This window comes from Microtus oregoni, unplaced genomic scaffold (genome assembly GCF_018167655.1).
Source record: "Microtus oregoni isolate MIOR12 unplaced genomic scaffold, Mior012 000006F_ref0000085, whole genome shotgun sequence".
Classification (NCBI taxonomy): Eukaryota; Metazoa; Chordata; class Mammalia; order Rodentia; family Cricetidae; genus Microtus; species Microtus oregoni.
Genome location: NW_024543065.1, coordinates 20,774,587 through 20,790,284, shown reverse-complemented (window position 1 = coordinate 20,790,284; position 15,698 = coordinate 20,774,587). Strand labels below are relative to the sequence as shown.

General features: G+C 37.8%; 1 protein-coding gene across 3 annotated transcripts in view; it reads left to right on the top strand.

Moving 5' to 3' along the window:
- Positions 1-15,698, top strand: part of LOC121449992 (amine sulfotransferase-like) — a 37,868-nt gene that overhangs the window by 21,612 nt on the left and 558 nt on the right. For 2 of the 3 annotated variants that reach the window (XM_041654646.1, XM_041654648.1), the window contains exons 3-6: positions 2,349-2,554; positions 9,899-10,025; positions 11,244-11,338; positions 13,586-13,772. In XM_041654646.1, coding sequence (XP_041510580.1) covers positions 2,349-2,554; positions 9,899-10,025; positions 11,244-11,338; positions 13,586-13,772 — 615 coding nt within the window. The remainder of the gene's footprint in view (positions 1-2,348; positions 2,555-9,898; positions 10,026-11,243; positions 11,339-13,585; positions 13,773-15,698) is intronic. The other variant, XM_041654649.1, reaches the window with a different exon arrangement.

Below are 15,698 nucleotides of genomic sequence, written 5' to 3'. Positions count from 1 at the left end.
CCAGGCTAGCCTTGAACTTGTAGAGATCCATCTGCTTCTGCCTCCCAATTGCCTGAATTAAAAATGTGCTTCACCAACTCTCAGTATTTGGGTTTGATAATAAGTGCGTAAATATTCTCCTTTCCACACACTGTCATTTCAACAATATCAGTGACTTTTCTCACTGTTGCAACAGAATACATCGTCATGTTGGAGAAGCCACAATGGCAGCTGAAGCTACCTTGTCAACTTACACCTGCAGTACAACTTGATGAACCTAATATAGATAACCCCTCATACATGTCCAATGATTTGTCTCCATCAATATGCTAAATCCCATCAGACAACAGTATCTGTAATCACAGCAACCTAAAATTTAGAACAATGTATGATAAAAACACAAATAAAACTCAAGTGTCTAAGGTTAAGAACACCTGCCATACATAAATTGTAATTTATTGTGGAAAAATGCTGGGGGGTAGGAATCAAATATGGAGCCAACAAAAGCCTATTGGTAAAGGATGGCAACATTCCTTACCCTATTGAACAAATCTGAGATAATCAAAAAATCTTTTCTCTAAAAGATACATGCTTTATTATGTAGAGACTTTAATCTCAGACAATGATTAAATTTCCAACACATGCAATTTTGTTGACAAGATTTCCAAGACAGCTGTAATGTACTTAAAATTTTCAAAAAAAAAAAATTAAAACAGTGAGACTTCCTGGAAGCCTGGAAGCCTTGAGGTTTGCGAAGCTAATCAGGACAAGAAAGCACAAGCACTTCCATTTGACTCCTGTTTTCTGTTGGACATGAAGATGAACTGAAGTTCCTTCTACTTCAGCAGATGGTGAAACTTACAAGTCTTGGTGTAAGTTTTCGCAGTGGTTAACACAGACTAAATAGTAAAGCTATAGGTGTTAAGAGTCACATTCGCACCCCACCCCAATTGTCCTTGTACAACAACACCAAGATTATATGTTTGTATTTGACCATTTCAGTAAATAAAGATGCTTTGCAAAAATATTTTTGTTCATATTAAATCATACTTTGCTTTCTGTCTTTGTGATGTTTAATGTGGTACAGAACTTGAAGGAGACAGAGAGTCAGTCACTGGTTCACTGTAGATAATAACTAAATAACTCAGCTGCTGAAGAGATGCTGGGTGCTTCTGGAGGTCCTCAGAAAGAATGTAATGGGCTATAAGTGTTGATATTGTGCTACACAGGATACTGACATATTCACTGTCAGAAGCCCTGGAGTCGGGGATGTCTTGGCATGATTAGCTCTTTCAAAATTTCAGGATCTGCTTCATATGGTGCATCATCACTCCTCACTGGAAATAGTGACTGGTTGATCCAATATATACAACTACCAGCAAATTATCTGGAATAGCCATTAATAATTAAGAGTTAATCTAATCTACACTGTCACCAATGAATTATCTGAAATAGTCATTCATAATTAAGAGTTAATCAAATCTACACTGCCACTAATAAATTATCTGGAGTAGCCATTAATAATTAAAGCTAAATCTTAGCATGACGGTATTTGATCACATAGGATCCATTCTTAAAGGGAATAGAATTGGAATTTTGCATGTATTTCCAAAATACTTCCACTGTGTGACTTGATTTAATAGTCCAGAGACCAAATATCAATAACACTGAAATCTTTGGTTTCCTCTTTCTACGTGTGTATTATGATCAATCACTGGGAATATGGCAGTATTTGAGGTGCAAAGCAAGATAAGAAATTGAAACTGGAAATATTTAATTCTATTAGTTTTCTCACCGTTCTAAAAGATAAGTAAATAATAAAGTAGTTTCAGAAATGAGTCAGAATTGCCCATGAACAGCAATAAAGTAGCATTCAGTATCCTGCTATATATCTTATGAAAATTAAGAAATAAAGTAGAAGGTTCCAAAAAGGAAAAAACTGTCAGCAAGACAGAAGTGCTGCTATCCCTGGTGTGATCTGACCATACTGTATGTATCCACATGTAGTAATACTGCACTTTACAGGTTAATGTCTGCAAATGTTATATGTCAATAGCAGTTAAATATTAACGAAAGGACTTGGCATGAAGCATAGAACACACAGACACTATGAGAATCATTTGGATTATCACTACCAATCAGCACATATTTGTAAGTGAGAAAGGAACAGAGTTGTAGAATTTAGCCTTACTGACTTGAGTGTTCAACACAGACAAAGGGGATTGAAAAAGGAGCACATCCAAGCATGCCTAGGTTGCTGAAGGGAAAGAGAGCTCCAAATTATTTGAAAAATGGATGACATTGCTGTTGGTATTCATTATTAAAACCTTCTTCAAGATTGAAAACAGGATTGTTATTTGTTCTTACAGGTACCGTCTGGACACAGCAGATCCTCAGCCTGATTTATTTTGAGGGCCACCGGAACAACACTGAAAACATCCAAACAGTAAACAGAGCACCATTTTTTGAGTACAGTAATCATGTGGACCTTGCCAAAATGCCATCACCTCGTATCTTTTCTACCCACCTCCCATATTATTTGGTGCCAAAAGTTTTTAAGAACAAAAAAGTCAAAGTATGTCATAGAGCTTAGTGACTTACTGTACCCATGAAATGCCTTCTCTAAGTACTGAATAATTAGGCTATTCTAATGTTTTGCCACTGTGATGCAGCTGCTATGAACATTCTTGAGTGTGTCTACTGGTACTCTCCCAGCAGCTAGAACCCACACCCATGAATAGTGCTGCAGAGCCACAGTGACCATAGTTCTCCACATTAGGAGGTGATGGAGTAATTCTGAAAAAAGTGTATTTGTCATTTCTTGCAGAAATGCTCAATAGATGAATTCTTAGTGTTTCTTCAGTAACATGACATATCAGACTTTTAGATGTTTCTCAACATGGCAGCTAGAAAAAGTTGTCTCAAATGTATGTTAATTTGCATCTTCATCCTTATAATGGAAGTAACCATGTTTGATGTTTATTGGCCATCATTATTTTTGATTATGTGAAAAGGTTCTATCATTAGTCTAATATGTTATTACATTCTTCTTGTTGGTTTGTTTTCTGTCACCTCTAGTTATGAATCTATTTTAGCTCATCCTCATTGTTTTCTCATGTGTGTTTTTATCAGCAGCATTCTTAATTTTATCAGTTTATAAAACTGATTTTTCTTTTTGTTGTTATTTTCATATTTTTATTAAAAATTACTTTTCATCTTATTATACCATCACCAGTTCCCCCTCTTCTCTTTCCCTGTCTCCCCCAGCCTCCCTTCCCATTCTCCATCCATTCCTCAGAGGGAGTAAGGCCTTTTTTCAGAAATCAACAAAGTCTGGAATATTAACTTGAGGCAGGAGCAAGCCCCTACCCCTAATATCAAGCCTGAGTAAAATATCCCACTATAGGGAATGGACTCCAAAAAGCAGGTTTATGCACCTGGGATGGGTCCTAGTGTGAATGCCAGGGTCCCCAACCTCATATCAAACCACATAATTGTCACCCACATTTAGAGGGTCTAGTTCAGTCCCGTGTAGGTTCCTCACCTGTCAGTCCATAGTCTCTGAGCACCCACTGGCTCAGGCCGGCTGTCTCTCTGGGCTTCCCAATCATGCTCTTTACTCCCCTTGTTATTTTGATCCATCCTCCCTCTCTTCAAATGAACTCCAGAAGCTCATCTGAGTGCTTGACTGTGGGTCACTGCATCTGCTCCCATCAGTTACTGGATATAGGTTCTATGATGACAATTAGGGTAATCATTAATCTGAATAAAAGGGAAGGCCCTTTCAGACACCCTCTCCACTATTACTAGGAGTCTTAGCTGGGGTCATCCTCTTGGATTCCTGACAATTTCCCTAGTACCAGGTTTCTCCATAACGTCCTCTGCCAAGGTATCTTCCTCATTGTTCTCTCCTAACTCACTCTTGTTGATCCCTCATGTTCCTATACCTCAACTCCTCCCTTCTACCCTCCTACAAGTTTACCCAAGAGATCTTAATATTTTCCTTCCTGGATCCCTCCGTGTGTGTCTTTCTTAGGGGTTCCCCCTTTTACCTAGTTTCTCTGGAATTGTGGATTGTAGCTTGGTTATCCTTTGATCACATCTAATATCCACTTAAGAGTTACTACATACCATATCTGTGTTTCTGGACCCGGGACACCTCACTAATGATGATTTTTATCTAGTTCCGTCCATTTGCCTGCAAATTTCAAGATGTCATTATTTTTTTTAACAATGAGTAATATTCCATCGTAAGAATGTACCACATTTTCTTTAGCCATTCTTCAATTGATGGGCATCTAAGTTGTTTCCAGGTTCCAGCTCTTATGAATAATGCTTCTATGAACATAGTTGAGCAAATGTCCTTGTGATATGATTGTGCATCCTTTGGATATATGGCCAAGAGTAGTATTACCAGGTGTTGAGGTAAATTGATTCCAAACTTTCTGAGAAACTACCATACTGATTTCCAAAGATAGACAAACTTTTCTCTTAGTACTGTTGTCATATTGTCACTTAAGTTTGGATATGTTGTGCTTTCATTTTTGTTGAATTCTGGGAAGTCTTTAATTTCCTACATTATTTCTTCCTGGACCCTTTGATGGTTCATTTGAGGATTGTTCAATTTCCATGTAATTGTACACTTTCTACAATTACCATTTTGGTTGAATTCCAAACGTAAGTCATGGTGAGCTGATAAAGTACAGGGGGTTATTCCATTTTTTATTTTTTTGTATCTGCTGAGTTTGCTATGTAACAGAGTATGTGGTGAATTTTAAAGAAGGCTCCATGAGGTGCTGAAAAGAAGATATATTCTTTTATGTTTGGGTGGAATGTTCTATAGCTGTCAGTTAAGTCCAGTTGAGTCATGACATCTGTTAGTTCCCTTATTTCTCTGTTAAGTGTCTGTCTGGTAGACCTGTGCAGTGGTGAAACTGGAGTGTTGAAGTTTCCCACTATTATTGTGTGTGGTTTGATGTGCGATTTAAGCTGGAGTAATGTTTCCTTTACAAATGAGGGTGTCCTTGTATTGGGGCAAAGATGTTCATAATTGAGACTTAATCTTGATGGTTTTTCCCTGTGATGAATATGAAATGTCTTTCTCCATCTCTTTTGATTAATTTTATTTTGAAATTTATTAATTCGATATTAGCATAGTTATACCTGCATGTTTCTTCAGTCCATGTGCTTGGAAAATCCTTTCCCAACATTTACTCTGAAGTAATCTGTGTTTTCAAGGTTGAGATGTGTTTCTTGTATGCAACAGATGGATGGGTCCTGTTTTTGTATCCATTTTGATAGCCTGCATCTTTTCATAAGTGAATTGAGACCACTGATATTAAGAGATATTAATGACTAGTGATTTTTAATTGCTGTTTTATTTAGTTTTGGTGGTAGTGTTTGTGTGCTTCCTTTTGGGGTTTGCTGGTGTAAGGTTACCTGTTACCTGTGTTTTTTGTGGAGTTTTTCTTCTAGTACTTTGGTTGGAGTTTTTCTTCTAGTACTTTCTGTAGGGCTGGATTTGTGGATAGGTATTGTTTAACTCTGGTTTTGTTGTGGAATATCTTATTTTCTCTGTCGCAATTGAGAACTTTGCTGGGTATAGTAGTTGGGCTCGCATCTGTGGTCTCTTAGTGTCTTGAGAACATCTGCTTAGGACCTCCTTGCTTTCAAAATTTCCATTGAAAAGTCTGGTGTAACTTTTGCCCAGCGATCTTTTTTGGACTCTCTGATTGTGGCTGCCAATGGGGGCAGACTGAGAAGCCATCGATAATGTCACTAGGACCTGTTTCTACTGCATGCACTGGCTTTTTGGGACCCTGATCTATTTAGATGCACACCTTCCTAGGCCTGGATGGAGTGGGGGAGGGCCTTGGACTTCCCACAGTGCAGGGTACCCTGATCTCTCTTAAGGAGGGAGAGGGAAGGAAGAGAAAGAGTGGTGGAGGGGGAGGGGAATTGGAGGAGGGGAGGAAGGGTAAATTTTTGAATAAAAATATTTAAAAAAGAAAAAAGACAAAAGTCTGGCGTAATTCTGATAGGTTTGCTGTTTTATGTTACTTGGCCTTTTTTTTGCAGCTCTTAGTATTCTTTCTTTATTCTGTATATTTAGTGTTTTGATTAAAATATGACAAGGGGACTTTTTGAGGGGTCTAATGTAACTGATGTTCTGTATGCTTCTTGTACCTTCATAGGCATTTCCTTCTTTGGGGTGGGAAATTTTTCTATGATTTTGTTGAATACTTTCTATGCTTTGAGCTGGTATTCTTCTTCTTCTATCCCTATTATTTTTAGGTTTGGTCATTTCACAGTGTCCTAGATTTCATGGATGTTTTCTGCTAAGAATTTGTTGGATTTACCCTTTTTTGAATAATGAGGCAATTTCATCTATTGTATCTTCAACCCCTGTGATTCTCTTTTCCATCTCCTTCATTCTGTTGGTTATTTTTGCATCTGTAGTTCCTGCTCATTTAACCCCAATTTTCCACATCCAGAATTCCCTCAGTTTGTATTTTGTTTATTGCCTTTTTTTGATTTTTCAAGTCTTGAACTATTTCCTTCCCTTGTTTGATTGCTTTTTCATGGTATTCTTGATTTTCTTTAAAGGATTTATTGATTTCTTCCAGTTTTTTGTTTGCTTTTTCCTCCATTTTTTTTAACACTCTGGAGATTTTTTATTTGAATAGCTTTAAATGTATAGATAATCATGTGATCTTATCATATAGAACACAGTATTTTGAAATACATTGTGGGATGGTAATGTTGCTAGTTAACAAATACATTGTACTGTATAGGTTTTTTCTTTTTTTTTTTTCTTTTTTTTTATTGAGAAAAGGAAAAAAAAAGTATCCGCCTCCTCCCAGCCTCCCATTTCCCTCCCCCTCCTCCCACCCTTCTCTCCCTCCCCCAAAACTCCTCTCCCCCACCCTCTCCAGTCCATAGAGCAGTCAGGGTTCCCTGCCCTGTGGAAAGTCCAAGGTCCGCCCCCCTCCGTCCATGTCTAGGAAGGTGAACAACCAAACTGGCTAGGTTCCCACAAAGCCAGAACATGAAGTAGGGCCAAAATCCCGTGCCATTGTCCTTGGCTTCTCATCAGCCCTCATTGTTTGCCATGTTCAGAGAGTCCGGTTTTATCCCATGCTTTTTCAGTCACAGTCCAGCTGGCCTTGGTGAGCTCCCACTAGATCAGCCCCCTTGTCTCAGTGGGTGGGTGCGCCCCTCGTGGTCCCGACTTCCTTGCTCATGTTCTCCCTCCTTCTGCTCCTCATTGGGACCTTGGGAGCTCAGACCAGTGCTCCAGTGTGGGTCTCTGTCTCTATCTCCATCCATCACCAGATAAAAGTTATAAGGGAAGGAGGGGGGGAACTTGGGGAAACAGGAGGATTGGAATAAAGGAAGGTTGGACAGGGGAGCATGGAACCACAATTCTTAGTTAAGGGAGCCACTTTAGGGTTGGCAAGAGACTTGACCCTAGAGTGGCTCCCAGGAGTCCATGGTGATGTCCCTAGTTAGTCCCTTGAGCAGCTGAGGATAGGCAACCTGAAATGACCCTATCCTATAGCAATACTGACGAATATGTTGCATACCACCATAGAACTTTCCTCCATTTTTTAAGGGAACTTTGAAATTACTCTTTAAGGGCCTCCTTTATTTTCATAAAGTTATATTTAAGGTCATTTTCTTCTCCTTCATCTGTGTTGGAATATTCAGGTTTTGTTGCTGTAGAACCACTCATTTCTGGTGATGTCATGTTGCTCTTTACATAGTTGTATGTACTACTATCTACCCATCTTATCCTCTAATTGGTACAAGTGGGTTCTGTAGCTCCCATGGTTGCTCTTCATCCAGGTGCAGTTAGGGCTTCTTCCTCTGGGTGCAGTTTGAGCCTGTGGCTCCAGGAGTTGCTCTCCCTTCATGTGTAGATGGGGCCAGTGGGTCCTGGGGCAGGAGATGGTTGATGGGAGAGAGAGCTTCTGCCTGATTGCTGGGGGTTCTGTGGGTGGGGGAGGTGCTGGGTTTAGGGCCTAGAGAACAGGGCTTTCCAGACGGTGGAGCCTGCCCTATTTTTTTTTAAATAAATTCACATTTTTAAAATTTTCCTTGCTTTAAGCCTATAGTTATGTTCTTTGGATTTTGGCTTTTCTTTCTTATTCTTTTCCTTCCTCCCTTACTTTAATTTCTTTTTTTTTTAGTTATAAATTGATTGGCCCATTAGCTCATACTTATTATTAACTCTTATAACTTATATTACCCACTATTTTTATCTATGCTAGCCACATAGATAATACTCGGTACCTTATTCAGCGAGGTAATCACACCTTACTTCTTCTGTGGCTGGATCACAACTGTGGACCTAGCTTTCCTCTTCCCAGAATTCTCCTGTTCTTGATGCCCTATCTCTACTTCCTGCCTGGTTGTTCTGCCTATACTTTTTGCCTGGCTACTGGCCAACCAGCGTTTTATTAAAACACAATTGACAGGGTATAAGTTATTATCCCACAGCAGGAAGAAGGAAATAGTCATAAAGGGTTGACATTTGGGGTCAGGGCAAAGTAGAAAAATGATTCATGAGCCTCAAAATGTTTTTGTGTGATTTAGATCGTATTTTGTATGCTTACTAAGACACTTCAGGCTTCACTTGCCAACAGTAGCAGCCACTTTCGCTCTTTGACGAGTACCATAGTAGTTATGTGTTATTGTGATATTTCTGGGCCATGTTTGCAAAATGTTAGGAATATCAGTCAGATTAAGTATTTGAAAGAACTTATCTTTTTAAATATTATAACTCTGAGCTATCTCTGCAGCCCCATCCTTTTTTTTTCTTAAAAGTGTACTTTGTGTAACTAAAGCTGGCATGAGCTCCTCCTCCTGCCATAGATACTCAAGTGCTAATGTTATAGACAGATGCCCACAAATTATGATTTCTATGTGAGTTTTTATACTACTTATGCACATAGTTCATGTTTACCTTATTTTTCTGAAAGATATGAAGGAAAAACTCATTGTTCTTTGAAGATTATAAGTAGATTACTAGGTATATCAATATGATTATTAGATTTTGTTTTCAGATTTATTTCCTCTGCTACCTTAGTTTTCTAATATCACATAATGCTCATCTATTGACACTCATGGGTAATTAATTTACATTTAAAATATTATACAATATATTTTGATCATATGAGGCAAATTAATGTTCAGTATTTATGAACATTACAATTAATACTGCTCTTTAAGATTTGAGCTACATTCTTTTTAATTTAACTTAATATTTATTTTTTAAGATAGAAAACAAGCTATCCTTTTTTCATTATACATACAAATACAAGTTCCCATTCCCTCCCTTCCTCTCATTCACTCCACTTACCAACTCCCCACTCTCCAACCACTCCTCAGAAAGGACAAGGCACAATGCTTTGGAGAAGTTCAAAGGCCCTCCCTACTATATCTAGGTTGAGCAAGGTATCCATCCAAAGTGAATAGTTTCCCAAAAAGCTAGTACAAGCAGTATGGAAAAATCCTGATACCACTGCCACTGGCCCCTCAGACTGCCCCAGCCATACAACTATCAACCTCATTAAGAGGGACTAGTTTGGACCTATGCTTGTTCCTTCCATGTCCAGCCAAAGTTGGTAAGTTCCCATTAGTTCAGGTAGATTGTTGCAGTGGGTGCACCCATCATGATCTTGACCTCTTTTTGAGTGACATTCTAAAACATGAAATGCCATAGAGAAAGGTTGTTTATTACATTACTCTCTGTAACACCAAAATATAAATAATAGCCATTTGACTTTGAACAGATCAGAGATGAGAAGAAATAATTATGCTTATTGTCATAATTAAATATTATAAAATTTTATTTAAAAACTTATAAGCATACCAAGATTAGCTTAAAGAAGTAATTTTATAATTTTGTCTACAGATTCTTTATATCTACAGAAATCCTAAAGATGTTTTGACCTCCTACTTTCATTATTCAAATTTGGTCATTCTATTTGAAGCCTCAGATAGTATAGAAACATTTATGCAAGCATTTCTAGATGGAAGAGGTAAGTATTAATTAATCGATCCAGACTCAAATGAATTACACAAAAAGTACCAGAAAGCCAAATTCTCAGACGTATAGAACATACCTTAAAGAAATGGAACCCGGCATTTTTAAAAAGAACAACCAAGGCCAGCTGAACTGGGACTGATGGAAAATGTGATCAAACCAGACTCTCTGAATGTGGCTGACAGTGAGGGCTGACTGAGAAGCCAAGGACAATGGTACTGGCTTTGTGGGGGCGTAGTCTGTTTTGATGCTCACCTTCCTAGATCTGGATGGAGGGGGGAGGACCTTGGACTTCCCACAAGGCAGGGAACCCTGACTGCTCTTTGGACTGGAGAGGGAGGGAGAAAGGGAGGAGGGAGGAATGGGAGGAGGTAGAAATTTTTAATAATAATAATAATAAAAGAACAAAAAGAACAACAAAAAAAATACCAGAACAACAAAAAAACAATAGCAGACAAAAAAAACACAAAGAACTTATCTCTAGTGAAAATTGTATGTCAATTCTACAAACTATCAACTGGCTTATCTTTTTGCACCATTTGAAGATTGTCAGGATTACAAAAACATGTCATGTAGGAAATATTGTAGTTTACAGATATTCTATCAATTCCTTCCAACTAGTGGCAAAAGTAGAATAATCCATTCTGGCAGAACAAACGGTGAAGGTCGTTGTGCTTTGCATGAGCCTGTGTATGGCTTTTTACTGCAGCTGTGGAACTGTTCATTCTACTATATAGGTGGATTAATTAAAGCCAAAGGCTCATCAGTGTAGACAGAAGCTTCTGTCCCACCTGGTCACGCAGTCACTCAGTCCCAAAGAAACAAAGAGACATATTAATTATATATAATGTTTGGCCTATTAGCTCAGGCTTATTATTAACTAGCTCTTACAACTTAAATTAACCCATAATTCTTATATATGTTTAACTACATGACCTTTTCTCAGTGCAGCATTCTCATCTTGCTTCCTCTGAATGACGACTTTCTCTGTATTTCCTCTTCCCAGAATTCTCCTAGTCTGTTCACCCACCTATACTTCCTGTCTGGCTACTGGCCAATCAGCATTTTATTAAACTAATACAAGTGACAAATCTTTACAGAGTACAAGAGCATTATCCCACATCATATCACATGTGGAGTCAGAATTTTACTTACTATTAAGATGATATGCAACACACAGCTTGGCATTCTCACTTGTTACTTTTCCTCCCAGTGCTAGGAAGCCGTTGGTTTGACCACATAAGAGGCTGGTATGAACACAGACATGACTTCAATATTATGTTCCTGAGCTATGAAGATATGAAGAAGGTAAGATGAGGTAGTTATGTTTTTAAATGATTTCTTTTAAACTATTCTTCTCTAGATTGAAAGAACATTCTCCAAGCTATCTTCATACTTTAATTCTTCTTTGGGCTTATTGTTGGAGATGATTCCTAATGTCCAGCCTCTGCCTCATTCACTGGACATTCTCTGTACTCTCTTCTCCATTTAAACTCATCTTTTGTGATCCCTTCTTATACAAACACTTGTGTTAAAGGCAACCTCAAAACTTCGCAGAACCAATGGCTTCCATAATTAAAAAACTTATTATTATATGTTAATTACATCTGTTAGTGGAATTTGATGTTAAATTCTTGCCCATTAATAAAATATGCATTGATCTTATTTTGCAACACTTCTGTCATTTTCATTCCTTTTTTCCAACTCAGACCCTCCCCAGTCACTATTACAAATAATTCTATTTTAACGTTGACTTTTAAATTTCAACATATAAGAGAACACAAGAAATTTGTCTCATTGTCTGACTTATTAACTTAACCTGATATCCTTAACTTGACCCTCCCAGCAGGTCCTAAGTTATTCCAGGGTCTGAAGAGGCACTATCTGAAAGACATGGGCAAGAGAGAGAGAGAGAGAGAGAGAGAGGAAGAAAAAGAGACAGAGAGAGACAGACGCCAAGCAGTATTCTTTTGTCAAGGCATCCCATTAATTGAAGCAAGTTCTATGTCTTAAATACTCCTCAGTGAGGAGCTTGGGCAGAAGGAACTGGGGAAGAGGGAAGGGGGGAAGGAAAAGAGGGGCTCAGTAGCTAGGCAGCTAAGTGAGGCAGTTGCAAGGTCAGTGGCTAGAACACCTGCTGTTAGTGATAAGCAGCAAACAAAGGAGACACTCTGAGGTGCCCTCTGAAGCTTGAATCTCCAAGGTCAGCCCACAATGTCTTAGTTAACTTTAAGTTTTCTGTCTCAAGATTTCCACCTCAAGGCCCTGTGAGAAGTGAGAAAGGAGAAGCCTGAAATGGCTCCTGACACTTAACTTCATACATTTTACTGCAGATGACAGTATTTCATTTCATTTTTAATTTCTGAATAATAATATATTTTATTATATAATATAAATACATAATATATTTATTGTATTGTTAATAATATATTGTATATGACATATATCATAAATTCTTTACTGTTTCATCTATTGGTGGACATTAGGCCAAGTCCATATCTCGAAGTTGAAGATGTGTAGCAATAACACTAGATAACAGTAAGGTTTTGAATGGTGACTTCATTTCTTTTGGCTATATTCTCAGGGAGGCTACAATTGACTTGATAACCCACTTCACTAAAGTTTCCCATGCTCACTACTGAAGGCCAGCAAACAGCAGTGAGGCATGTAACTACTGTAAATTGTGGACAATTACAGCTATAGACAATTATTTGACAGATGAGACAAGTTCTCCATTTTTATGAATCTATAGAATATTTTTTGATTGGTCTCAATTAAACAGTATCTTAAAATGCTGTGTAAATCAAAGAAAAATAGTTAAAGTTCACCAAATTCTGGTACTTATTGAAATACTGATTAATGAAAACTAAGTGAATGGCTTCTCTGTGACAGACTCCAAAACAAGAGTAAACAAGGCCTGACCTTTTTGTAGAGCCTATGAATTGAAAAAGAAGGCAAAAAGTAAATGCACAAAGTCAAAACTCCCTAAGTGTACCTTGGCTGCCGACATGGCTAAGCGGATAAAGGGGCTTCCAATGTGTACCTGACAACCAAAATTCAATCCTCACAGCCTCCATAAAGGTGGAAGGCCAAAAATAACTCCTTAAATTTGTCTTCTGAGCTTCACCCATGTGGCACAATCTCCCATCATGCACCAAGCACGTTGCATGTTCACATGCATACACGCACACAAACACACACACACACACATACACACACATTATGATTTAGTAGCTCCAACCCCTAATCCAAGCCCATGGGACACTACTAATGGAAGACCATGCCTAACTTTGAGAGCAGCATAGACTTCATACTGAATTCCAGGCCAGCTTAGGCTACAGTCTCAAAAGAGCTGTGTTTTATTAACGGTTTATTCTGTATCCGTTACAATAAATAATAATTTCAGTTTTAATACACCCTGTTTCTATGATGTTTTTATGTGTTGAACAATCTTTGCATTCCAAAAGTAAATCGGACGAGTTCATGTTACACACTGGGCTGTAACTCACACCTCCATTAAAAGGTCAGTACCTTCTCAACCCACGACTTTTTCAGGACCTCAGGGGCTCAGTGCTGAAAATCTGCAGTTTTCTGGAGAAAGAACTGAGTGAAGAAGATGTGGATGCTGTTGTGAGACAAGCTACATTTCAGAACATGAAATCTGACCCACGAGCAAATTATGACGATATTGTAAAAAAAAAAATTGGGACAAGAAATAATGAGGGAACATTCCTCCGCAAAGGTGATATTTACTAGTCTGTAATAGCAAAAATAATAATAATAATAATAATAATGTTGAGTGGTTCCTAGAATACTTTGAAGAAATAATACATGTTTCTAAAGTATTTCTCCAGGTGATAATGACATAATGACATTTGGAAATTTTAAGCATTTTAATTGACAGAGAATTTGAAGGTTTGTAGTAGTTTTAGTTAAAAATCTGACAATTTCATTTACTAAATAAATATGACTTTCCTTCTTTTTAGGCCACACAAATGAATCTTTAAAGTATGTCAGTGGTCTTGTCCTAGGAAATGGATGTGTTAGAAGTTAAGACTCTAATTGATATTGTGCTATTGGTTTGTTGGAGTTGGTTTTTTATTTTGCTTTATTTTTCTTTTTTATCTTGTTTTGTTTGGAGTGTGTGTGTGTGTGTGTGTGTGTGTGTTTCAAAGAGAGAGAGAGAATGTGTGTTTCTTAGTGTAGTCTAAGCAACCACAGCTCCCTTAAATTTATAATTCTCCTGTCTCTACTACACATGCTCCCTGAAAACTAGGATTACAGACATGGGGATGCACTGCTTAGACAAGAACAATTTATTTACTATTTTTATAGGATATTGGACAAGTAAACTTACTGTCTATCTATATTGAAAACAAAGTTTAAAATGCTGCTTCCTGATATATTGATGGAGGAAGGTCATTGGCTAATAAAGGAACTGCCTTGGCCCATTTTATTGGTTAGAGGATAGGTGGGAGGAGAAAACAGGACAGAACACTGGGAGGAAGAGGAAGTGAGGTCAGAGACTCGAAAGCTCTCCTCTCAGCAGCAGACGCCTGAGAGAGACGCCATGCCCCGCTCCCGGGATGAAGCTCCGACCCAGGATGGACATAGGCTAGAATCTTCCCGGTAAGCGCACCTTGGGGTGCTACACACAGATGATTAGAAATAGGCTAAATTAATATGTGAGAATTAGCCTAGAAGAGAATGGGCCAAGCAGTGATTAAAAGAATACAGTGTCTGTGTAATTATTTCGGGGCATAAGCTAGCCGGGCAGGCGGCTGGGGTGTTGGGGACGCAGCCCCGCCGCCGCCCTTATTACTTCAATATATGAGGTTTTTTACATCATAAAAATTAGAGTTATGTCATAATAACTTTATCTGACATGAATTCAATAAAGTAAATAGGCAAAAACTTATTATGATCTCATTATATGCCCAGAGATATGAGTAAGAATGAACATTTCCCTCTTGATACCCTTTTAACTTATCATTGTTGTATTAGCTTATATTTAAATATTGCTGGGTTTTTATATTTTTCAAGAACTCTTTTATTTTGTCTCTTCTGCCACTTAACATCAATTCTCACATCTCATTTCTCAGCAAGCCTAAATATCTTACACATGATAGGTCACCATCCGTTCCAAATCAAATAATAATATCATCCTCTCAGACAACTAAGAACTCTAAATAACTGTTTTCATTTTAACTAGCAGAGTGATCATTTCAAATTCCTACTCAGTAAAACCACAACAGTAACCACTCTGAAGCTCTTTATATCCTTGACTTATTTTGCTAAAATCCTCAGGGTCTCATTTTTTTTTCTGTTTAAAAATAAAGAACCAAACAGCATATACCTCAAAAGACTGTGTTTGAAATGTACTGTGTTTGAAGTCTCAGTGTTTTCTTAGTATAATGATTGGCACATAGTAAAATGTACTTTTTAAAATTCTAATATATATTTTTAACTTTTAAGGTTTTTTTTTCTAAAAATTGGCTACAACTCAGTGGTAGTAGCTAGTGATATCTATTTATTTTGTTGCTACTCATGAAGTTTCTTCTGTGATGAGAGGAGAGATAGTCAAGCTAACTCTCCTGAGAGGGATGTGCAGCGTCAGCTGTAGAGAATAGAGTGTGTTGGGTGGACTGTTTCCTGATACTTTTACTTA